General features: G+C 42.9%; 1 protein-coding gene across 1 annotated transcript in view; it reads left to right on the top strand.

Moving 5' to 3' along the window:
• Window positions 1-21,923, top strand: part of PTPRJ (protein tyrosine phosphatase receptor type J) — a 79,255-nt gene extending 57,332 nt beyond the window's left edge. Inside the window, exons 9-24 of the mRNA XM_082318014.1 lie at window positions 655-921; window positions 1,839-2,105; window positions 3,898-4,185; window positions 4,436-4,570; window positions 7,196-7,406; window positions 7,551-7,669; window positions 8,251-8,338; window positions 9,416-9,457; window positions 10,409-10,496; window positions 11,621-11,711; window positions 12,577-12,650; window positions 12,807-12,941; window positions 13,351-13,470; window positions 17,168-17,328; window positions 17,820-17,955; window positions 18,692-21,923. Coding sequence (XP_082174140.1) covers window positions 655-921; window positions 1,839-2,105; window positions 3,898-4,185; window positions 4,436-4,570; window positions 7,196-7,406; window positions 7,551-7,669; window positions 8,251-8,338; window positions 9,416-9,457; window positions 10,409-10,496; window positions 11,621-11,711; window positions 12,577-12,650; window positions 12,807-12,941; window positions 13,351-13,470; window positions 17,168-17,328; window positions 17,820-17,955; window positions 18,692-18,850 — 2,381 coding nt within the window. The 3' untranslated portion in view covers window positions 18,851-21,923. The remainder of the gene's footprint in view (window positions 1-654; window positions 922-1,838; window positions 2,106-3,897; window positions 4,186-4,435; window positions 4,571-7,195; window positions 7,407-7,550; window positions 7,670-8,250; window positions 8,339-9,415; window positions 9,458-10,408; window positions 10,497-11,620; window positions 11,712-12,576; window positions 12,651-12,806; window positions 12,942-13,350; window positions 13,471-17,167; window positions 17,329-17,819; window positions 17,956-18,691) is intronic.
• Window positions 21,924-25,592: the final 3,669 nt, after the last annotated feature.

Raw genomic sequence — 25,592 nt, 5'->3', positions numbered from 1 at the left:
TATATTTGAAAGGAAACAGATTCCTGTTCCCATCATTTGTGCTGTCCTGAAATGTACCTGCATGTGTGCTCCTACCTTTCCAGTCAATTCCCAAAAGTCTCTCCTGTGCTGCCTGACTGTAATGGCTAGTTGCCCTGTTTTGAAGATGCACAGACAATAGGGTGCTGCAGAGAGGGTTTTTGGAGAAGGTCTCTCTGCCATGGGAGCAAGTTCAGGGCATATGGGCTGGAGAAGGAGCAGGGTGCCTGGGTCACCACCTCTGTTCCTCTTCTAGTGATATTTGATGTTCCTTACCTTTCGCTGTGCAGACATGCAGCACCATCTTTCCCCTCTACTCTTTTCTCTTCCTGCCCACCTCTTTGGATTGCCAGGGTAAACCCTGGGAGTGCTGGCACCAATGTGACCTGTGCTCTTGCTTTTGAATGTGAAAGGAAGATGAATTGCACTTGAGATGCCTCTTTCTTATTTTTCTGTTATGCAGCCATTGATGCAAAAGCCTCCAGGAGCATCTGGTGATGATGTTGGGGTGCTCCTGCACTCTGAACAATGAGTGATGTGGAGAGAGTGCAGTAGTGGTGTGCCTGTGCTGCTTCTGTCCATGTTTGTGAGCAGATGTTCTTGCAGGTTGACAGATTGTTGTCTTGCCTTTCACAGAGCCCAGCCCAGTTCTTGATCTCAAGGCAGAATATGTTGGTGTGACTTCTGTCTACTTAACGTGGGCAGTGAGCGACGCTGCTTCCAACTCCTACACGTACAGGATAGAGGTTGTAAATGGTACCTTTATTAGGAACCTGATGTCCAGTGTCACCGGAGTTGAAATTACCGAGTTAATCCCTGGGACGATGTACAATTTCACAGTATATGCAGTAGTGAATGGCAGTCAGACGGAAGGAGAAGGGGTGTCCATAATCCTGTATACAAGTAAGTCACAGTTGCTTGCACACCTGTTCCTGCTGGGCTGTATTTTGCTGCACAGCACAGGGTTGTGCTTGCCTCCCTGAGGGCTGAAATTTAATACTGTTCCAGGCAGAGGTGCTGTGCTTTGCTTGCTTGCTTGCAGAGATGTTTGTGTGGAAAGGACATAGCCTTCTTTTTAAAAACAAAGTAAAACAAAACCTCTCAAAACCAGTGCTTGTTGAAGGTGGTCACCAAGGCCTGTGACACAATGAAGGAATTCTTCCCAAGAACCTGCCTCCCTGGCCTGGGATTTGTGTAGGCAGTTTTGCTGCCTTCAGTTCTTGGAAGATGGGGGCCTCAGACTCTTATTTTAATTCGCTCCCACACAGAGAGCATGTTGTGCCTAGGGAACTTCAGCCATTTGGGGGCCTGTGGCTGCCATTGGGCTGCAGCAGGAGAGTGAGCTTTAGGCAGCGCTAGCTCAGGAGTGAGATCAGGGAGTGAAGGGTGGCGAAGGAGCGAGGTGCCTGGGTCATCACCTCTGTTCCTCTTCCAGTGATATTTGATGTTTCTTACCTCTTGCTGTGCACAGATACCCAACCTTCTTCTTTCCCCGCCTTCCCATGCAACCTTGTATCTTTCCTGACCACATCTCTGAATTTCCAAGCAAAATCCTGGGAGTGCTGTCAGAGTGTGCTTCTGCTTTGGAGTGTCAAAGGGAGATGAATCCCACTCAAGATGACTTCTCTTGAGTTTTCCCTTAGCTTCCCATTGATGCAAAAGCCTCCGTGAGCTTCTGGCGATGTTGTTGGGGTGCTCCTGCACTCTGAGCAATGAGTTATGTGGAGGGAATGAAGTAGTGGTGTGCCTGTGCTGCTTCTGTCCATGTTTGTGAGCAGATGTTCTTGCAGGTTGACAGATTGTTGTCTTGCCTTTCACAGAGCCCAGCCCAGTTCTTGATCTCAAGGCAGAATACGTTGGTGTGACTTCTGTCTACTTAACGTGGGTGGTGAATGACACTGCTTCTGACTCCTACACGTACAGGATAGAGGTTGTAAATGGTACCTTTATTAGGAACCTGATGTCCAATGTCACCGAAGTCGAAATTACCGAGTTAATCCCTGGGACGATGTACAATTTCACAGTATTTGCAGTAGCGAATGACAGTCAGATGGAAGGAGAAGGGGTGTCCAGACTCCAGCCTACAAGTAAGTCACAGTTGCTTGCAGCCCTGTTCCTGCTGGGCTGTATTTTGCTGCGCAGCACAGGGTTCTGCCTACCTGCCCGAGGGTTGAAATACAATGTTGTCTGAGGCAGAAGTGCTGCACACGGCCTGCCTGCAGTCAGCAATGTTAATGTGTGGAGGGGGGTTCTGTGGGAGGTTTTGTTGCCTTCTCCTCCTTGTGGGTGAAGCCCTCAGGTCCTTATTTTGAAGGGCTCTCACACACGGCATTGCGCCTGGGGAATTTACCCTGTTGGAGGGGCCCGTGGCTGCAGCTGGGCTGTGGGCAGCACTGGGCTGTGTGGCTCTCAGCCACACTGATCTGCTCAGCTCGTCAGCAGAGAGGAGAATGTTGAGGTGCTCCTGTGTTCCTCATGCTAGGCATGGTGTCCATTTTTCCCCCATGTTGTGAATATGTGCTGCTGTGTCCTTTCCTTCATTTCGTTCTGTTTTAACTGAGGTGAAGTGAATCTGTCCCAGAGTTCCTCAGTGGGGTTTCCAGAGGTGCCCCAGGATGAACCCGTTAAGGGAATCTCTGGTACTGTGAATGTGCTGCTTGGCTACTCGTAGTGCTCAGTCTGTCCAAAACGTGGAAGTGTGGCTGTGCTTCTGCTTTTTTCTGTCCGTGTTTGTCAGCAAATATTCGTGAGCATTGATGGAGTCTTGTCTTGACTTTCACAGAGCCCAGCTCCATTTTCCACCTCCGGGCAGAGTATGCTGGTGTCTGATTTTTTCCCATGGGACACAGATGATAATTCTTCTGACTATACCTACAAGACAGAGATCCAAAGTCATGACATGCAGTGTCACCAGAGCTGTTATTACAGACTTTAATCCTGGAACCTTCTCTAATTTCACCATATTTGTAGGAGTAGCTGACAGTTTTCCTTTACTGAATGAAAAGAAATATTTATAAAATGCAGTACAAATAAGTCCCAGTCACTCACATCTATCTGTTAGCTAAATCTGTTTCTTCTGGTACACAGTTCTGCTTCTCCTTAGTTTCTTAAAATAATACCCCTTTTTAATAACAAAATAATTTAATCCATGAGCCTTTTACCCCTGTATTTGGAAGTACCAAATACTTCATCAAGAGAGGAAATAAATTTGCTGTGTGTTACAATTGTAGAAGTTAACAAGAGTTTTGGCATTAAAGGGCAAGTTTTCTGTTTAGTTTAGAGGGACCTTTCTTCTCAGTGTTACTGCTACATTAACTTTTTAAATATCTTTTTGTATCTAGTCATAAAGTTGCAATTTTTATATTGTGTCCTATAGGACTTTCACACAAACTGATGTTGTAGTTGCTGCTCTTAAGGATGGCTACTGTGCTCTTAATGGCTGTGCTCTTAATGCACGGAGCTTATATTCATTTTCTTATTTGTTGGCCACTAAGAGTTTTATGTAATTATACAGGGAGTTAGTGTCAATCTCCATACTACTTTAAAAATGTTCTTAGAGTAGGAAGTTCAATGGTTGAACAGTATTTTGAAAACTTTGCTGATCTTGACAGATATTCAACCTAAATTTTCTCAGTAAACCTGTCTGCAGAGGAGTTTGAGAGCACAGAGTAAGCCTCTGTACTTAATGTGCTAAATACTTCTCTTCCTCATAGCGTAGCAAGTCTCTGTAGGCAGTAGCTTTATCTTTTTAAAAGTAGAAAGGAATACTGAAGTTTTACAAATGTTTATACACAGAAATTACAAACAAATAGACAGCTTTTTCTATTTACTACAGTACTTGATTTCTTACTCCTCTTTTTTTTTTCTTCCTCCCCCCAGTTCCTGCCCCAGTGAATTCATTTCAGTGTGAACCAGTGGCCAAGCAATCTTGCCTAATTCTTAAGTGGAAATGTCCTCCTGGTAAAAATTCTGGCTTCAAAATTAGGATATTTAATGATACATTGGAAAAAGAACAAGAGAGACTACCTTGTGTGAGAGAAGGCTTAGAGCAAACCTTCACAACAGCATCTTTAGCTTATTTCAGCACCTATACTGTTAATATTACAACTCTTTCAAATAGCTTTGAAAGCACTCCAGTGCAGAAAATCTGCAATACAAGCATTACTGGTAAGCATTAAGATTTGAGAATGATAGATATTCATAGGATCAAAATATTAACTTCATGATTGCAGAATACCAAACTTGATATGCAGTACATTATTAGCCTACAGATTATGAATAAAACACTACATTCATGCAAAGTCCAATGTGACGTACAATAAATACGCATTATATGAACAGCATTAGTAATAGAGCATTTTCTTGTTTGGGAAACTTTATCAGTCATTAAGGGACTAAAAAATATTTCTGTTTGTAGACCCACCTGCTCCAAGCAAAGCTCCTTTAATCAAGGCAGTCAGTCACAGTTCATTGTCTGTTGAATTCCCTGATTTTGAGCCAATGAATGGACCATTAAAAGCCTATGCAGTAGTGCTCACAACAGAAGAACAAGGTAAGATATTACGATATTCTGTTGTAGCTGTGTGAAACAATTTATCACACAGCATTGTGTTTTAAACTCTAAATGGGTGTTAAATGGACAGAGAAAAAGCTGACTCAGTATTTTCAATCACCTTTCAAAAATCATGAGGCAAATACCTTGCTTGCTTGAAGTCAGATCACTCCTTCTTTTCAGAAAGCCACTGTTTTCACTCAGCCTTTTCCAGCCTGACTTATCCTTGTATACAAGTCTCATATGCATTGCCACTGTGTTGTTGCCACCTTGATTTGCCAGTGATTCCTGCCATGAGATTGTGTAGTATCCTTTTTTTTTCCCCACAGAATAATTTTCAGAGCTACTAATATAAGCAACTGTGGAATGTGGAATGTTTTTCTCCCTCCCTTCTTCAGCTGGAAGATATCTGCAGTAGGATCTTTTAAAAAAGAGAGAGAAAGCGCTTTCCTTCTGATTTTACTTAAAACACTTTATTAACTGAGAGAGATGGGGTGCAGGTGGAAGGCTTGAATAGCAGTGTCAGCATTACATGCCATGGGAGGTTGAATGCCAGGGAAAGCTAGAGGGTAGTCTATTAAACTCACCTCTTCAAAGCATCAAAACAGAGGAATGCCTTTAATTGGTGAATGTCTAGTGATAAATCATAAAATTAAGGAACTTACCTTTGCAGTGTAGGTTCTGGTTGAACTTCTTTTCATTTCTGCCAGTGCAGCGGAGGAAATAAAGCAGCTGATGGAGATAGTTTTCCCCCAGGTGGAATTTGACATTCATGCTTATCCTTTGTCTTAACACTGGAAATTCATCTTGCAGCAGTTTGACTGTAGATCTTTCTTCTGTGGTTCTCCATACAATATATGTCCAAGAAATGCCCGGATATATATATAATGTAGTACATCAGTCCAGGAAATTCCTATTTTTCACATGCCTACTCAGCTGCCCCAGAGTTGCTGATTTGAATGTCAGTCTCTTGCACACAGCAACAGATCTGCTTGTACCTTCAGCCAGTCCTGTTCAGTCTTGATGAGATTCAGTGTGTTCTGTGTGGTTTTGATTGCAAGGTATTCAAGAAAGAGGACTTTCAAGGTGTGACTGAGAGAAATAAGGAAGGAAGATCACCTGTATTTGTAATATAGAGTCTAAGTGTGTTGGTAGGAGCAGAAAACCATCCTTATGGCCAAGCATCGCTTCAGCTTTATAGTGTTGAAATAGTGATGTTTGAGAAGTGTTTCTCCGTCTTAAAATGGACGTCATTACCTTCAGGATAGACAGAGGGGACTTAATTCAGTTGTATAAGCAATGGTGTCTAAGGCTGTTTGAGATGTCCTAGGGTGATATCCAAGAGATCCACAAGGAACTGCAGTTATAACCCAGGATGTACATCCTTTTGGAATGGAAACTAGGGACCAAACAGGACATATAACATACCTTGGATAGTATTGAACACCCATTTCGAAGCAACTGAGTTAATTGTAACCTCAGCTTCTTTTAATGTAACCAAATTAGTGCTTTAGAAGAGCTGTCTTGCAACCATAACTGTGCAGGAACAGGGTGATGAGAGCTTTGTACTGGTGGCAGATCAAACCTTGTCTACACAACTGTAGAAAACTTACTAGAGCTTTTCCACCTTTCAGAGCTCCTTTAAGGCTTCTCCTTTTTAAAGGTGAATTCAATACTATCTCTGCTTTTAGAAGGAGCTTTTAGCTTTGTAAAGGCAGTCAGTAGAGAGCAATGTATGCAAACTTCAGTCAAATGAGCAAGATTCTTCTTCTTCCCTTAACACTTTGAATATTTACATCCATTTACTTGCTCTTGAGTTGTTGGATAACTGGTAATTTGAGCTGGATTTTTACCTCTTAGGTCACATGTGCCTCAATTGTATAATCTGCCTCAAGTTTCTAGGGTTCATCTTCTAACAACAGACACTGTAAAGTGATGCTGTTCTGCAGATGGTGTCCTGTTGGTCACTGTTTGACTGCGGCAGCACGTTCTTCTTAGTCTTCTGGAAGAAGACAGAAGTCTTCTGGTCACTGTTTTGTCCAATGCTTGTCTATGTCAAGAAAAGGTAGAAATTAACTCTTTTGTCTCTTGGGGTTTAGGTGTGAGAGTTCTTGTAAGACACAACAAAGGAGTATAGGTCAGGACGAGTTTAGTGTCACCCTGAATGAGGCTTGATGCTGTTTGGGTAGCACCAATGTTACCAAATACCAATTGACTTTTTCTACACTGTTTGCATCGTACTCTCTACATATGATAGTTGATAGAGTGCGTATGGATATGAGTGACTTGTCTAGTGAAGTTTGTCCACAAGGACACCAGAATCGACCACTAATGTACTTTTACAGAGAAGCTCCGCTATACATGATAGAAGTAAAACCAAAAGGAGATTAAAGCAAATAACACCGGGGAGTCGGGAGGTAGTTCAGTAGATTGCACTGCAGCAGAAGAGATTTCTGAGATTGTCTGTTGCACTCAGCCTTTCATTTCAGGCAGTATTTATGGAGTAATGACAACTGTGGTTAATGTGACACACAACAATGTAATACAACCATATCGGCCACTGTGCTGATTGATATAAAATCATCGGATGATGTATACCACATATATCCTTGTTTTTTCCTGAAGGTTGTGAGTCTTTGAAGTCTGAATTGAAAAACACATACAAAGATTTCAAGAAGAAGATGACAGTCACCTATGTAACATATGTTATAGATACAGAGCAGACAAAATCACCTTCTTTCCATTCTCAGAATGGTACAAACATCGTTAATGTAGGCAAGGGAAATACAATGTATGGCTATGAAAACGGACCATTGATTCCACTTCGTTCATACAGGTATTTATCTCAAACTGCTGTTTGGTTAATTTTGCTGCAGTTGAAATCTAAAAGATCCTCTAATGAAAAGATTCCGGATCTTGCTTAAGGCTATTAAAACCATGTAATGTACCTGTGGGTTTTTTTCTTCTCTTGTATCAACAGGGCAAGTGTTGCAGGTTTCACTAATATAACCTTTACTATGGCCAACATCATTGCGGCGGAAGAGAGTTATGTATCATTTTCACCCTGTTCTGAGGCGGTTTTGCTACCCCAGGATCCAGGTATAGTTAATGTCAAATATAGGGACTGGCAGCTTCACACATACGCACTGTGCAGAGATTCCTTAATTATGGCAATTTTCATGATAGGAGACCACCTGTTGGCTTCCCTGTGATGGACTGTTCCTTTCTAGCTTTGCAGTGACACTGCTCTGTAAATTCATACCTTGCTAATTCTGCAGGTGACCTCTTTTTCCCATGTATGACTTCCACTGTGGAAGTAACCAAAAGCTGTGCTACTTACGGCATGTTAACAGGAATTGGATGGGACAGTGAGACTGGTACAGAAACAAGTAGCAAAAAGCAGCTGATGTTCTAACAGTTCTGGTAAATAAGAAGTGGGTGTGTTGGAATGCAAATACTGGTCCTTTGATTCCAATTTTTTATTAACTTATCATACTTGTTTTGTTATTCTTAATGAGCTTTCAATACTGGTACTGCTAAAGGACACAGTAAAGAAAAGATGTTTAGTAGAGTGGAGTGTGTTCTGTCACTTGTGAGGTTCTCTTGTAGCATGTTGATTGAGTTGGATCATTGCCAAAGAGGTAAATCAATAATGAGTAATGCTTGTTCCCTTTTATCAGGTGTTATTGCTGGAGCCGTTATTGGATGCCTTTTAGCTATATTGGCTGTAGTCGCTATAGGGGGTTTCATATTCTGGAGAAGGAGAAGGTAATGTGTGTTCATTATTGCATTTGTTGTGATGAGGAACACCAGTGTTTCACTTCTGTATTTTTCTCTTAAAAAGACCTCTCTTCCTGTTTTATACACTTCTGTCATGACACTTTAAAATACATTCTATTAAAAATCTTGTTTGTACGTTACAGATTAGAGTTGATGTATCAAATTAGTTAAATGACTTTGTTCAACCCCATAGTTAGAAACTAACGAGTTAAGATTTGTTTTGTTTAGCTCTTCTGAATTCGTGCATGTTGATGGCAGTAATTCAGTTGGAAGCGAGCAAACATCACAAATCGTTGCGCTAAAAGACACATGTAATTGTATCTTAGATGGTTTTATTTGAAAATATCCATTAATCACACTTTTTAATTGCTTGATGGCCTGTCACATGAAACTTCCATTCTGGAGTTTCCAGAAGCTGATGAGTTGCCTAGGGTTTGAGCTGGTCTCTGTTTCCTATCTTTTCCAAATAATCTGGGACTGAAGATTCCACAAAGGTTTTTTTACTGTTTCTGATCATGTGGTACATCCTTTCTAAAGAGTTAGCTGTAGGGCCCTTAGTCCAGTTTTCTTAGTTTCTTTGACTAACTGCTGTTATTCTTACGAGCGTGTCCAGTAGCTGTGGACAATAATGAGAAGAGATTCCTTTAAAGCTAGGAACACTTATTTTCATTCAGCTACCACTTTCGGTACCACTGACACATCACTGTTGAACACTTACTGTAGGGATTCTGGAATTAGTGCAGTTCTCCTGAGATGTTAGGTAGCGGTGCAGATCCCTCGGATGTACTTCGTCCACCAAACTATGTGCTTTGTGTTCAGGCGTTATGCTCTGGTTCCAATAGAAAGAAACAGTCCCATGGCACAACATCACTGAATGAAGGATGAAGTATTTTATTCTTAGTCCAGGTGTAAGGTTTGCCTCAGGAGGGTTTTCTTGCACAGAATGAGATGCTTTAAAAGAAATTGTTCTGAAGAGGCACAGGAAATAGCTGTCGTCAGAAATCTCATATGCGTTCCATTAAATTCTACTGTGAACCTATTGTGTTGTTTTCTTTCGCCTTATAGGAAAGATAAAAGAAATACTGAAGTGTCCTTTTCTCCAATTAAGTGAGTCCATATCCTTTCACACGTTGTTTTCTGAGCTCAAGTGATATTTGCAAAACTTACTCTGAACCCTGATACTTGTTTTCTGTGCAGTTTTGTATAGAATTTTGCAGTATTCATTCTTAATGGAATTCTAAGACTCCAGCCTGCAGACTAAAAATAATCATATTGATTGAGATGTCTAGAGCTGCAACAGGGATTTGAGCGCTCACTTCATGAATCGCTATTGGAGACACAAATGCTCCACATAGTTTTGAAAAACAGGATGTTTGGATGAAACGCAGGTTTCTGTGCACATTGAGGAAACAATCCAAAGTGTTGATAAAGCGCACATAGGCAAAATTCTGCACTGTGGCCTGAGTTTTCCTTTGCTTTATGACTACTTTGTGCTGAGCCATTAGTTTGGATAATGTTGAGATTGTAAAAGCTGGCCATGGGAGGGTAACCACAATATATTGGAAGTCACAGGCAGTGCAATTGAACGACATTATTGGTGCTTGCACCAATTTTTGTGCTGATGGAAAGGCATGGCCAGAGCATCACATGAAGTTTCACCTGCGTGTACTTTGATAGTTGACATAAAGTACACGAGGGAATGTGGCCAGTCTGATGAGAGCACAGAAGCAGCTGACTGACACCTTCTGTGACACTCTTCTCCTGAAGGATGTGCTATGCTCTCCTTGGTTTAACAGATCAGTTAAATGCTATGCTTGATTTCCCGTCCCCTGTAAATGCACAGTTTTGTGGCTGCTACTAACAGTCATGCTGTCATTCTTAGATTTACGTAGTGAAAAATACAGCTGCATGTGTCTAATCAACCTTTTTTTTTTTTCTTCCTCTCACCCTCCCCTGAAGAGTCAAGAAGTAAGTAAAGCCCACTTTCTAACACATTAACTGAATTCATGGTTTATTTACTTAGTACCAGTTACCAATACATGGCTTTTCTCATCGTAGATCAAAAATGATTAAAGTGGAGAACTTTGAGTCCTACTTTAAGAAGCAGCAAGCTGACTCCAACTGTGGTTTTGCTGAAGAGTATGAGGTATGTACCCTCAGTGGAGAGAGCTTCATGACAAACATTTTTGGAAGGACAAATTAGCTTTCCTATGGAGCATACGCGAGGGTTATTCAAGGGGAGGAGAAAGGACCTTTATTATAGAGATTATTAAGCCGCATGTATAGCCTTCCTTTCCCTGATTCAGCTCCAGATTTAGTTGAAGTGCATGATAAATACTTCACATCCTGAACCATTATCTCTATCTGTGAGCTTATAGCATGGCCTTCTGCTCAGAGCTCTCACCAGAGCCAGGACTCCAGTGTCCTTGCCCTAGTTGCACTACAGATTTAGCCTAGGGAAAGCTATTTAACTTCTTTGCACTTTTTTTTTTATCTTGTTTTTGTTTTTCTGCACAGCAAGACAGGTCTCTTGCTAATATCGCTGAATCCTTAAATGCGTAGGCGTGATTTGCAAACCACACCTGTGAATAGCTCGAAGAAGCAGTCAGAGAAACAGCAATTATGACTTCCTTAGTGACCATAACTGTTTTTCTATGAAATGTGCTAAAGCTCAATTGTTATAAAGTACAAAAGACAGGAATCGAGTGTCAGTAAGGATTCCGTGTTGTCATGTCTGCTGTTAAAGAATCTCATTTTTTTCCATCTCCTTGAACCTATTAATTGACTTTCTTCTTCTTTCCAGATCAAGTTCTGTCCCTTTTATTGTACTTTGCAGGCTGGTGCTCAGCCTTGCCTTCCTCTCAGGTTTTGCTTCCTTCAGTCCTTTCATGATACACTTGCTCCCTTTCTCCCTGTACCGTCTGCAAGGCTTATGCTAAGTAGCTCACTGCCTTAGGGTCAGAATGAGTGTGCAGTTGATGTCAGCATTGAGTATTTTTGCAAAACTGTTTCTAGGTTTTTAAAGCCTATCTTTGGGTTTTAAACACTCTACTATTCCTACTTTCTGTATTAATCCCTTCTCTAGTTGGTTTGCCACTGTCACCCTCCCACTTTGTAAAAAGCTGATTTTTTATTGTCATTTATTCCAGTTTAACATGCCTACTTTTACAGCAAAGGCCAGGAGTGTTTGGAGTATTTGTCTGTTTCAGTCATGTGTGTATGATTCCTAAACCAGGACCCAGGTGCTCATGAATCTTTCTTTTGTTATAGGAACTCAAGTCTGCTGGTGTTCATCAGCCCAAATTTGCTGCTGAACTTCCTGAGAACAGGGGAAAAAATAGATATAACAATGTCTTACCATGTGAGTTACTCTCTTCAGTTTTGCATTTTCTACTGGTTGAGTTTTTAGGTGAAAAGCCTTGGGTTTGGCCAATCTGGCTTTAATAGTACCCAGAGGTTTCAAAGAGGGATTAATGTCATCAATTTCCAAATGAATGAATTTGGGCTGCTGCTTTCCCAAAATCACTGTATAAGCAAACCTAAAGAGCTTTCCCTCAAGAATGTTCCCTAAAGTTCCCAAGCTTTCCCTCAAGAAAGCTCCTTAAAGAACTTAATTAAATAATTTAATTTTCCATTTATGAGAAACTTGCAGTCCAGATTGAAAAAACAAGAGGTTAATGGTTGACTACAGACAGACGTGCAGAGCTGTGAGAAATAGTAAGACCCTGCTGGCCAGCTTTGCAGACAAACTAAGAGCCTAAGCCCTGCCAAGCTGTCTGCGGGCACCCCAACACAGCAGAGTGTAAGAAGGAATTAGAAGGCGAACGGTGACAGGTACTTAGGGATGCTTTGGAGGAAAAATATCAGCTGCAATGGCAGCAGGAGACGAGTTACCTAGTTTTCTCCAGTAATTAAAACTATAGTAAATTTTGTGTTGGATTAAAAATATATAAATATGCAAAAACAAACCATGTTTAAGAAAAAAAAAAAAATTGTGTTGAGTATTCTGAATTTTTTTTCTGACCACCCATTTTTGTGAAGTCTTTCATTATAAAAATTCTAAACTACTGCTATTTATGATTCCTAAGGATATATTCTTATTCTTAAAATGCACGTTGTTCTAAAACACCTTTTATTTAGAAACCATGCATTAGATAAGCAGTATTTTGCTGAAAGCTTCTAGTTCTAAAATTCATAATTTTCTTTTCCTTTTTTTCTTTCTGCAGATGATATTTCTCGTGTTAAACTTTCAGATCGAGATGGTGCAACTGATGATTATATTAATGCAAACTATATGCCTGTAAGTTGCTTCCTTAGTTGAAATGAAATATAACATGTATTTTTGTGATGCAGGCTTAACAGATCATAATGATGTTGAGAATCATCTTTTTATGTCTCATTGATGCAAGTGTGTGTGTATATATATTTATTTTGGTTTTTTTCTTCCTCTTCTTAGGGCTATAACTCAAAGAAGGCATTTATTGCTGCACAGGGTCCTTTACCCAATACTGTAGACGACTTCTGGCACATGATTTGGGAAAAGAATATCTACTCTATTGTTATGTTGACAAAATGCGTGGAACAAGCCCGGGTATGTTTTTATTAAAACTGAACCGTCTCTTGAAGACAGTTGGATCTCTTCTAATTTTGTTGTTACCCTAGCAGGTTGGAGACTGACCACTTTCTTTTAACATCCATTCACTTACTGGAAGACTGTTTTCTAAATTAAATAAGCAAAATTTTTTTAGCTTTTCCCCATTTTTATATCTGTTGACTACCAGAATAGATTGTCTCAGGAGGGCTGTGGAATTGCTGTCTTTAAGGGTGGGTTCTTCTTCCTGAAGAATGATTTTTGGTAGAGCTTCTCCTGCCTTGGGATAGGCCGTTGGGAAGGGTGACGTGCTTTCTAGCCCTGCTTCAGGTGGTGTGTTATTTAAAACTAACAGTCAGTTGCACCATTGCTGTGTGTAATGTGTCGAACCTTCTAACTCTGTTTTTAGACAAAATGTGAGCAATACTGGCCAGACAAACAATCCAAGAGCTATGGTGACATTATTGTGAAAATGGTCTCAGAGATTGTCCTTCCAGAATGGACAATAAGGGACTTCACTGTAGAAAAGGTGAGTACCCTCTCAGTTGTTAGTTGTGTATAAATACCTGTAGATGTGGTTTATGTGACTTCACATGTCAAGCAACACTGGAGTGACAGAATATAGTAATTTCACTAGAACTTAATCAAAGTTATCTGAGGGAAAAGGATAAGAGCAGTTTATTTTAATTTGAGGCTTTGAATGTATTGGTCTGCTTTCTGCCAAAAGCCTGCCTGTGGCAGAAGGGGATCTGCCAGCAAAATCCAGCCTGCTAATGGGAATTACCGATTGCCCCATCAGTGATCCTGCAGCTCATGTTTCCCTGAGACTTGCACCAAAACTTGTGCTTATGCAGATACTTGTAATATCTGCTAGACTGAACAATTAGCCCCATCTCTGTCAGCAAATGCAACGCAGCAGAGATGATCTTGGAGGACAGAGAAGGGGAAGAGTGTCTTCCGTCATAGGCTTGCCAAGCTGGTGAAGAGGGCTTTAAACTAAAGTTGCCAGGGGAGGGGAACCTCAATCCATTCCACTCCTGCCAGTTGGATGCCAGTGCCAGCAACAGATTCCCAGAGCCTGGAGAAGGATCACAGGGCAGCAGGAGAGCACCTGAAGAGCAGCACAAAGGAATTCCGGCCAGTAAGTCAGGTTCATTGGGGGCCCAACTTAAATGCCTCTGTGCAAATGCACGTAGCATGGGGAATAAACAAGAGGAGTTAGAGATGCACGCACACCTGCAGGGCTATCTATGATCTTATCGGCATCACGGAGACGTGGTGGGATGGCTCCTGTGACCGGAGTGTTGGAATGGAAGGATACAGGCTCTTCAGGAAGGAGAGGCAGGGGAGATGAGGAGAGGATGTTGCCCTCTATGACAATGACCAGCTGGAGTGCATGGAGCTCTGCCTGGGGATGGATGAGGAGCCGACCGAGAGCTTACGGGTCAGGATTAAAGAGAGGGCAGGGACAGGTGACATCATAGTGGGGGTCTGCTACAGGCCACCCGACCAGGAAGACCGAGCGGATGAGGCCCTCTACAGACAGACTGGAGCAGTCTCACGTTCCTAAGCCCCGGTCCTCATGGAGGACTTCAACCACCCCGATATCTGTCGAAGGGACAACACAACAGGGCATAAGCAATCCAGGAGGTTCCTGGAATGCATTGATGATAACTTCCTTCTCCAACCAATGGAGGAGCCAACGAGGAGAGGTGCTGTGCTGGATGTTGTTCTCACCAACGAGGAGGGGCTGGTGAGGAATGTGAAGCTCAAGGGCAGCCTCGGCTGCAGTGACCATGAAATGGTGGAGTTCAGGATCCTTAGGGCACTGAGGAGGGCACACAGCAAGCTCGCTGCCCTGGACTTCAGGAGAGCAGACTTTGGCCTCTTCAGGGATCTGCTTGGTAGAGTACCGTGGGATAAAGCCCTGGAGGGAAGAGGGGCCCAAGAAAGCTGGTTAATATTCAAGGATCACCTCCTCCAAGCTCAGGAGCAATGCATCCGAACAAAGAGGAAGTCAGGCAAAAACGCCAGGAGGCCTGCGTGGATGAACAGGGAGCTCCTGGACAAACTCAGACTCAAAAAGGAAGCCTACAGAGGGTGGAAGCAAGGACAGGCAGCCTGGGAGGAATACAGAGAAATTGTCCGAGCAGCAAGGGATCAGATTAGGAAAGCTAAAGCCCTGATAGAATTAAATCTGGCCAGGGATCTCAAGGGCAACAAGAAAGGCTCCTTATAGGTACATCAGTGATAAAAGGAAGACTAGGGAAAATGTGGGCCCTCTCTGGAAGGAAACGGGAGACCTGGTTACCTGGGATATGGAGAAGGCTGAGGTACTCAATGACTTTTTTGTCTCAGTCTACACCGGCAAGTGCTCAAGCTACACCGCCCAAGTTGCAGAAGGTAAAGGCAGGGACTGGGTGAATGAAGAACTGCCCGCTGTAAGAGAAGATCAGGTTCAAGACCATGTAAGGAACCTGAAGGTGCACAAGTCCATGGGACCTGATGAGATGCATCCGTGGGTCCTGAGGGAACTGGCAGATGAAGTTGCTATGCCACTATCCATCATACTTGAGAAGCTGTGGCAGTCCGTTGAAGTTCCCACTGACTGAAAAAGGGGAAACATAACCCCCATTTTTAAAAAGGGAAAAAAGGAAGTCCCAGGGAACTACAGGCTGGTCAGCCTCACCTCTGTGCCCAGCAAGATCATGGAGCAGATTCTCCTGGAAACTATGCTAAGGCACATGGAAAATAAGGAGGTGACTGGTGACAGCCAACATGGCTTCACTAAGGGGAAATTGTGCTTGACAAATTTGGTTGCCTTCTACAATGGGGTTACAGTGTTGGTGGATAAGGGAAGAGCAACTGATGTCATCTACCTGGACTTGTGCAAAGCATTCGATGCTGTCCCACATGACATCCTTGTCTCTGAATTGGAGAGACATGGATTTGACGGATGGACCACTTGGTGGATAAGGAATTGGCTGGATGGTCACACTCAAACAGTTGTGGTCAATGGCTCGATGTCCAAGTGGAGATCAGTGACAAGTGGCGTTCCTCAGGGGTCGGTATTGGGACTGGTGCTGTTTAACATCTTTGTTGGTGGCATGGACAGTGGGATTGAGTTCACCCTCAGCAAGTTTGCCGACAACACCAAGTTGTGTGGTGCGGTCGACACGCTGGAGGGAAGGGACGCCATCCAGAGGGACCTTGACAGGCTGGAGAGGAGGGCCTGTGCGAACCTCATGAAGTTCAACAAGGCCAGGTGCAAGGTCCTGCACATGGGTCAGAGCAATCCCAAGCACAAATACAGGCTGGGCGGAGAATGGATTGAGAGCAGCCCTGAGGAGAAGGACTTGGGGGTGTTGGTTGATGAGAAGCTCAACATGACCTGGCAATGTGTGCTTGCAGCCCAGAAAGCCAATGGTATCCTGGGCTGCATCAAAAGAAGCGTGGCCAGCAGGTCGAGGGAGGTGATTCTCCCCCTCGATTCCACTCTTGTGAGATCCCACCTGGAGTACTGCCTTCAGCTCTGGGGCCCCCAACATAAGAAGGACATGGACTTGTTCGAGCAAGTCTAAAGGAGGGCCACAAAGATGATCAGAGGGCTGGAGCACCTCACCAATGAGGACAGGCTGAGAGAGTTGGGGTTGTTCAGCCTGGAGAAGAGAAGGTTCCAGGGAGACCTTTATAGTAGCTTTCCAGTACCTGAAGGGGGCCTACAAGAAAGCTGGAGATGGACTTTTACAAGGGCACATAGGACAAGGGGCAATGGCTTTGAATGAAAGAGGGTAGATTTAGATTAGATATAAGGAAGAAATTCTCTACTATGAGGGCGGTGAGGCACTGGAACAGGTTGCCCAGAGAGGCTGTGGATGCCCCCTCCCTGGAAGTGTTCAAGGCCAGGTTGGATGGGGCTTTGAGCAACCTGGTCTAGTGGAAGGTGTCTCTGGCCATGGCAGGGGGATTAGAACCAGATGATTTTTAAGGTCCCTTCCAACCCAAACCATTCTATGATTCTATGAAAGTGAAAAGTAAAAGGAAATTATTTCAGTGTTCTCTACCAGAGTGGAAGGAAGAGGGAAACTGAAATATCATTGATCAAATTACTGCACAGTTTGTAACAGGCATCTTTAGTGAAGCTGAGCTTTGCCCAGTGCGTATGGCAGGAAGCCCTACTGTTGCTCCTCTGAAGCCTATTTTCTTTTTAATGTGTGTTCATCTAGTCCAACACACCGGAGAGCCACACAGTGCGCCAGTTCCATTTCACCTCCTGGCCGGATCACGGAGTGCCAGAAACAACGGACCTTCTCATCAACTTTAGACACCTTGTTCATGAGTACAGCAGTCAAAATCCAATCGACTGTCCTACTCTGGTGCACTGCAGGTAGGAAGAACATATTTGTGTTGGACACGCTTTTTCTTGTGGCTTTTTTAGAACACTTCTTTCTCAATGTGATTTTAAAAAAAAAAAAAAGTCTCTCTGTTTAAGAACATGAGCTATTCACCCTGCCGAATTAAAACCTTTGCCCCATGCTTCAGAAATGTAGCAATGCTATGTAGGTAGCAAAGTACATGACACAAAATGTCATTAGAACAGATCGTCTCCCCTAGGCTGGAAAACTTAGCTGAAAAAGTTGCCTTTTCAAGTGCTTTTATATGTAATCTTGTGCAAGTGCAAGGCTAGGAAGCCCCAAAGCATGTCCTCCCTCCCTCTTGGTGATGGTAAGAACCACCCCTCTGGACTGCAGAGACTTGTAATACCTGTGCCACTGAAATAATAGAAAGCACCTTACTAGCTTCACTGGCTTTTCATCAGGCCAGCGGTGAGCAGGTGGTTGAGAGAAAGTGGTAAATAACTTCCCCATGTCATTGCAGTGCTGGCGTTGGGAGGACAGGGACATTCATTGCCATTGACCGCCTGATTCAGCAGATTGAGATGGAGAATACTGTGGATGTGTATGGAGTGGTATATGATCTTCGCATGCACCGACCTTTAATGGTGCAAACCGAGGTAAGGCTGCCTTTCATCCAGCGGCGTGTTTTTCAAATGCACGTAATAATCCAGGAAAGGTGGATTCAAGATGTAGCTCGGAATTACAGGAAGATGAGATATTAAGGAGCAATCTGAAATTGCACTTTATTTAACTTCCCTCCTTCCTGCCTCATCTCTTCCCACAACAGTAGTTGCAGCCAGGGGCTACAGTATGTCCAAGCAGTCTCCTTACAGAGTCCTTTGTAGGTCTGGCATTTGCAGCTGGAAAGAATCAAATCCTGAAAAAAGTGGTTTTTTGCAGCTTGTTTTACCCATGTGAGTTTTATCGTCATAGCTGTAAGCCAGAATTATCTTGAGTCAAGTGGTCTCGGTGTGCATCCTTTCTTTTGCGTTCTGCAGAAACACATGTGTTCCTGCTGAAATTATCACTTTGATCCAAAAAGGTGTGTGGAGTAACTCAAGCTGATTTGGAAGAGGCTGTAAAATCTCCATCATGAAAGTCTTCTAAGAGGGTGTTAGGCATGACAGTAAATTTGAACCTGTTTTTTTATGAGGGGTTGATCAGATGACATCATGAAGTCCTTTCCAGCACTATTTTCTATGTACTATACATACAACTTCTAAAAAATACTCTGTGATAACATTCAGTGTGGTGCATCCAAAAACCAAAACCTGTATTCAGGAGCAGAATTACTTCCAAAATCAGGTATTTTCTAGAAATATATTATCCTCTTTTTTCTTTTTCTCCCATCAGGACCAGTATGTCTTCCTAAACCAGTGTGTTATGGATATTATTAGATCCCAGAAAGACAAGAAAACTGATCTTATTTACCAAAACATGACAGCAATGGCAATCTATGAAAATTTCACACCTGGGCCAGGCTTTGGGAAGGCCAATGGCTACCACGTGTAGTCTGGAAGGAACGCAGTGTCTCTAGGAGTTGTTAACTGCGCATAGGAAAGGAAGATGTTCTACTCGTGTTTTCCGGGATTGTGTGCAGTGTCTCATCTCTGGCTTCTCCAGTTCTGTCCGTGCTCAAAGATGTGATCTACAGGAGGAAAAATACAATGCTGGCAGGAGCCGCAGATTGATATTAAGAAGAAAAAAAAAAAAAGGCAAAACTATTTAAAGTTAACAGAGGAATCTTGCTTTTTCTTGGGAATTTAACAGTGCTGATACGTGAAATAGCATTTGCAGTATGAACAGTGAACTAGAATTTAAATATTAATAACACAAGCTTTTTATTACAATTTTATATGATTTCATTTACAGACACCAGGCTTGTGGGCTGTTTTAATATATTTAATTATAAGTTTCAGGAACATATTTTATCTACTGTATCTGGTTACTCAGCTAATAGATATGTGCCTCTGTGATTTTTTTTTCTGTGTTCCTTTTTATTTAAAAAAGGAGTACAAAACAGCTCCTTCAAATGGACCTTTATACTTGGAAATTGTGCCTTTTCTAGTTGCTACTCTAGAAAAAAAAAACAGCAGAGATTCTATTTTTGTACTGAAACTCTTAATGAGAACGCAGATTTTTTTAAATAAGGCTTATGTCAAACTTAACTGTAGTTGCACTGTTGGCAGGACTCTCCAGAAGTTTGGAGGTGAGCTTTGTTTTTGCATTTCACCACAAATATCCCCTGCCTTAATGTTTCGGTGCCTCTGCAAGAGGAAAAGGAGTGTGGTCTGTCACTCCGAGCTTTAACTGTAGTAAAAAAACTGAGCAAGTGAATATGTGAATGTGTGTGCAGGGGCGTATGTGGGTGTGTATGAAGGACAGAATAGCTCCTCCCTGTTCCTGGCTGATACTCCTGTTTTTATACAATTTATAATGATTTATTTAAAGGTGCAATATATGATTTACTGAATAATGATCACTCTATTCTAATAGAGTTTTACTCAGGTTGGTGTCTTTTTATCATTGTTGTTGTTTTTCCTCAAATATATAAATCTGTGAAAATGTCTAACTAAGGTTCCAAGTGTCCAAGCACTCCCAAACAGATTGACTGGCTTTACTGTTTCTACCAAAACAAATTGCACAAAATTCTGCTGTAAAGACCAATTTCTCAGTTGTTTTAGCCATTCAGAACTGAGACACGTCTTACCTGCCTGCATCTCATTGATCTAATGTAATTGTTTTATAATTATTTGCAATACACTGCTGCTGTTATTTTAACTGGTCCTTTTAAAAACGGAACAAACAAGCAGAAGACCCCTGGTTGCTGATTTTACAAGTCAGGGATTAGATTGGATTTATTTTGCTGGTACATAACTGTTAGACTTATGAAGGCATTACCAATGAAGGACTTCTTAAGTAGCTCGGGGGGATGTTTTTTGGTCTTCGGATCATTGCACTGGTTGCATTGCAGAAGAATATGAAGTTTATGAATAATGCTATAGAATAGCTATAAAGTGGTGAAAATCTTATGAAGGTTTAATAACCAGAGTCCCTGGAATTCTGCTGCTTTTTTTTGGTTGTGTTTTTTTTGTTGTTGTTGTTTTTTGTTTGTTTTAGCAGAGTTGTCAGAAAAAGCTACAGATACGAGGAGTATATGTGGCATTACAGTGGAACCTGGCAACCTCGCAGAATCCACTGTCAGCTGAAGGAAAACACAGGAATTCCTGGTGCACAGCTGTAACTTTACAGATATCCAGAGGAATTTTTTACAACCTGGTGTGAAATTGTGGTGTGCTGTGTCAGCAAAACTGGAGGACAAACCACAGTGCACTTCAGCTTTTTTTTTTTTTGTAGCAGCCACTTGTGCATTCTTGAGTATATTTTTCTTCCTCTTTCTCTGAAATACTTTAAAATAAATAAATAGAAAAAAAAAGGTTAATGATCCTGCCCAACTCTGCTAAACTGGCAGTCCACATAGTGGATCTCTCACCCGGCATTCTTCCTAAGCTGCTGTCAGATGACAAAACCAGATAAACCACTTGGACCAAATAGAACCATTCCAAAGGAACTGGGAGGGAGGAAAGCCTGGCCCTTACAGTGACATTTTTTTTCTCTCTCAATCTTTTAATTACTGCACATCTGTGCAGAGCACAGAGCCAGTATTCGTTATTCCAGGTCTCCCAAGAACTTGCTGCCTTAGGGTGGCGAATGCTCTCTTGCTTTAGAAGGCCCTTGTTTTATATAGCACAGAAGAGAGGGACATGAATCTTCTATGCTAGATCATGTGTTTGCATTATATTGCAGCAGAACATCAGAAAACTAGCTGGAATGGTATGTGTTTCTGCCTAACCACTGCCCGGATACTCTTACAGAAAACAGACGTATCTGTCCCATCGTTCTGATGTTGGAAGCAGGCGCCAAATTCTCACTTGTGTCATCATCTAATGAGTATCCATTTTTAACACAACTGTATGCATGTCTTTTCCCAAAACTGAGTCATTGTGAGAAGAGACTGAAGTTTGAAGTAAATGACCTGCTGATCCCAGGTATAGGTGGAAAAAGTTGGTATAGGTTAAGATGTTATAAATGTGATGTTGGCCATAGTGTCAATGTGAGTAAGTAGGACATGCCTCATAGGTATCTCTGCAGGAGGAGGAGGATTACAGGTAATGCTCTGCTACCTTGTGGATCTGTCTTGGTCAAGATGACTTGAATTCCTGCAAATAACTTTTCCCTGCCTTCTAATGTTCTCTGTGTCACAATTGCTGAGATCTGCCTCTTTGATCTGTGTTTTCTCTTGTTACTTATCTAAAGCTATCCACTTTTCAGGCTGAAAGCTCCACTGTGTGGCAACTACATCTCCTGCATTTCTGTTCTACTCTTTTTCCCATTTGGGGCCTGCTTAAGAAGGGAAAAGTTGATGTGTTTCAAATAAGTGACTGTTGAATATCTTGAAATGATGTACAAATTTTATTGTTTTCATATTTGTTGTACAGGAAATTTCAGCACGTCTATAATGTTTTTAATGGTTTGATTTGTTTTTAAAGATATAAAAATAACAATTAAAAAGCATCATCCTAGAGCACTTTCTGTCTTGTTTCCTTTCTTGGGGTTTTCTTTTCAGTTTCTTTTGAATAAAATTAATTTGCCAAAATACCCATTTCATTTAGAAGGGCTTTAGAATGGATAAGGAAAGCGGGCTCCCATCCTCTAGGGTGGCACCTGAGTCAGATTTGTATTACGGCTCCCTGTGAGGGTGTGAATCTGTCGCTGAGACTTGCCTGGCAGGACCAGGGCCCGCTGCTAACGTCTCCTGGCAGTTGGTGGTTTCTCTCAAGGAAGAGCTTGGTACCAGTTAAAGGGACAATGCCTTCATCCGAGGTCAGTCAAAAGATTTCCACTCACTGAGATAGCCTTGGGGGAGGACCAGGGTGCTAGGACTGATTTGCTTCCAGAAACACAAGAGGGAGGACTTGATCCCTTGAAGGGCTCAGCGATGATAGACGGGGATGCAGAAGAATCTTTGTAATGTTATAGCTGGCTTCTTGATTACAGATTACCTGACTGTAGATGCATATAAAATTACCTCAGTTAAGTCCCTAAAATTCTTAGTTTCCATTCCTGTTTGCCATCTGAATCACTCCCAAGGAGGATCACGTGCCTGGAGGATGATACTGGAACTCAGCAGCGCTCCAGTTCCTCACGGGGTGCTGACCCTTACTGTAGAATCTTGTGATCCTCCCTGGTAACTCTGCTGCATTTTCTGAAACGACTGCGTGGTGAGATGGGAAGAACACAGCGTGATTGTCTCGTCATCCTCCCGTGGGAGCATGTGCCAGCCACACGATGGCTGGCTGAGGGCTCTGGGCGAGACTCGTGCTGCAGAAGAGAAGCTGTGACAATGAACCTCCCAGTGCAGGACCTGCAGCAGGTGACCACCACTGCCGAGGGCAATCAGCCTCAGGGAGACCTTTAGGGAGCAAAATTCCTGACTTCCCCCCCCCCCCCCCCCTTAAATCACATAGGTTTGTTTGAAATACTAGAACTTCAGTAAAGCCTACTGCTCCGGCTGTCAGTTGGAGCATTTGTTCGGGTGGGTAGAGTTGAAGCTGTGTATCTAGAAATCGCGTTCTGCACCTGGTCTTGTCATTTACTCGTTCTACTGCATTTGAGACTAAAAATGTGGAGGTCAGAAAGGAGAGGACGGAACATTTCTGTCCTGTTCTTTGCTTGATAAATGGGATGTAGCCAGAAATACTGCTGCCCTTGCTTGCCCTTCCTGGCTGGGTGTTTCCAGGCAGTGAATGGAGTTTGGCGATGAACAGATGTGGATGTTCTTGCAGAAGAGGGTCAGAAATGGGAGCCTGGAAGGAAAAAAACACCTGAAAACTTGGCACATTCTGCTTTTCTCAAGCAAGAAGAAAAACCCTCTTAGCAATGGGAAAGATGCTAGGTCTTAAGAGCTCCTCGGTGATCTGAGTAAAAACTAATCAAAAAATGCAGATGCAATCACTTTTGTCCAGGGGCAGCATAAGGGGCAAGCAAAGACCAACAGGTTACTCGCTTCCGAGGCAGGTACAGTGTTCTCCCACTTCTCCTACCCACCAGAGAAGTCGGTTTACTTCCTTTTTCCAGTTCCTGTGGCTCTGCTTCAGGGAGTCCCTTTCAGCTCTTCACCTAAGAGAAGAACCCTCGTGTTCCTGAAACCTCTGGCTTTAAGTGGTTCCATTTTCAGCACTTTGCAGAAGTGTTTACGGGGTTGGTACCAAACAGCAGTGTCTCTCTCCAGTGTTGTGATTCATTCCATTCTCCCTCCTCTCAGGTTGGGCAAACTCTGCCGGTGCCAGCCTCCGGCCTGCGAGGGAGGAGGAGGTAAACAAAGCAGAAGACCTGACTTGGAAGCACCAGGAGGAGCCGCTTCCTGCCCGCTTCGCTGGTGGAAGGGACGGAGCTGTTTGTACATCCCACAAGGGGGAGAAGCCGGGAGCCCCTCTCGGACTTTTTCTTAGACCTGAAGAAAAAGATTCAGGATCCGGGCCTGTTCTTCTTTGTTCCTATTACTTAGCACAACCCCATTTATTCATCCAACTTGTTTTTCCTGGGTTTATTTCATTTTAAATTAATAGACATCACCTCCTGACGGCCAGAGCAAAGCTAGCAAATTAGCTCCTCTCACTGAGAAAAGGTAGTCTAGTTTGATCCAAAGCCAGTTACTTTAACTCGGGTTTTACCTCCAACTTCCCCAGTGACCAGGGAAAAGCCAGATTCTTTGGAGCGATGTTCTGGACGTCATGCTCGTGTTTCGTGGACACCCCTATGTATTAATAGTGCTTAAAAGAAGATGTCTAGGGATGCAGGAGCTGTCTGCTAGGGACAAGGCACTCTCTGCACACCATGCCACGTCTCTGCTCTTGCTTCAACACAGAGCAGGATGGGCAAGAAGAAATGTATCTTCTGTAAGAGAGGTTTCTCAACTCTTTTTTTTTTTTAATATCTGGCAGTTTTCTGATGTAGTGCTTCCAGTGTTGGAAATGTACTATCAGAAGGAAAACAGGCTCTGTGATAAAGGCTGATCTAATGTCAGCTCTGATTAAGGGTATGTATCTACCTAAAAGGTGACTGCTGTCTCTCCAGAAAGAAAATGCAGCCTGTTCATTTCTGTGTTAAGCCTCCAGATGGCACATGATACCACTGTTCTTTCCAGGGAAAGCTTTTCCTGCTAGGCTGCTGGCTTTTTCATTCCTTCCCAGATTCCTATAACCTCCCTCCACCCCACGTGCCCTTTCCCCTTCCTTCTCCCCACGCTGTAGGGGCAAAGCCTGACCCCTCCAGCCCTGCCTAACGTCCCCTCCAGCCCTGGCCCATGTCTGATCAGGTGTACAACACCCTATAGACGAGCACAAGGTACCTAGCCCAGGCCACCGTGCCTGTGTAAGGCTGCCCGCCTGCTCCACAAGGGCTAGGTACCTCGTGCTCGTCTATAGGGTGTTGTACACCTGATCAGACGTCTTTTTTCAGAAACTCTTGAGTTCAGCAATAGCCTGACAATGCCAAATAATCCTTTGCTTCCTTGGGAAGTGCTCTTACACTTGAGTCCTACTGACACCTAGGCATTTTGTGATGGTGCGCGTAGAGCAAGGTGTAAGGGCTGTGCCTCAGACCAGCCTGGAGCTGGTTGTTCAGCATTGTTGGCTGTGTGCTCATTTCCCAGCTTATCCGTCTGCTCCGCAGCTGTTCCCAGCAATAACGGATTTATAGGACTGCTGAACACAGTGCAGATACATCAATAAAGACGGCAAACAACGATGTGCTTGCTCATACTGCTCAATATGAATAACAGTTAAAAGGCTATTTCAGTTAATGGATCTGTTTATGTGTGTGTGTGTAAGGCTAACCATGATTCTTCCGTGCCTTTTTTTTACATAGGTCCTTAGGGAGGTTTTAAATGCACCGTTTAAAGCATCCGGCAACATCTGCTGAGTTACTTTGGCTTCTTCTATCTCCAGCCTGAAACACTGCGAGATTTCAATGCAAAGCTCTAGTGATAGATATATAATTTTTTTACAAGCACAGCTATAATGGAGATGGGTGTGTGAGGGAGCTTCAGCAAATGCTCTAAATCTACTGGAAGATGTATCCAAAACTACCCAGCGGCTCACAAACCCGTCTGCCTTTGAACGAGGAATAAATCAAACCTAGAAATAACGCTTCACATCCAAGCTTCCCACGCTCATATATCACCATTGGTGCC

Source organism: Platalea leucorodia (assembly GCF_965183815.1).
Source record: "Platalea leucorodia genome assembly, chromosome: 7".
Classification (NCBI taxonomy): Eukaryota; Metazoa; Chordata; class Aves; order Pelecaniformes; family Threskiornithidae; genus Platalea; species Platalea leucorodia.
Note: the sequence above shows the minus strand (reverse complement) of the source record. Positions and strands in the feature narration are given on the sequence as shown.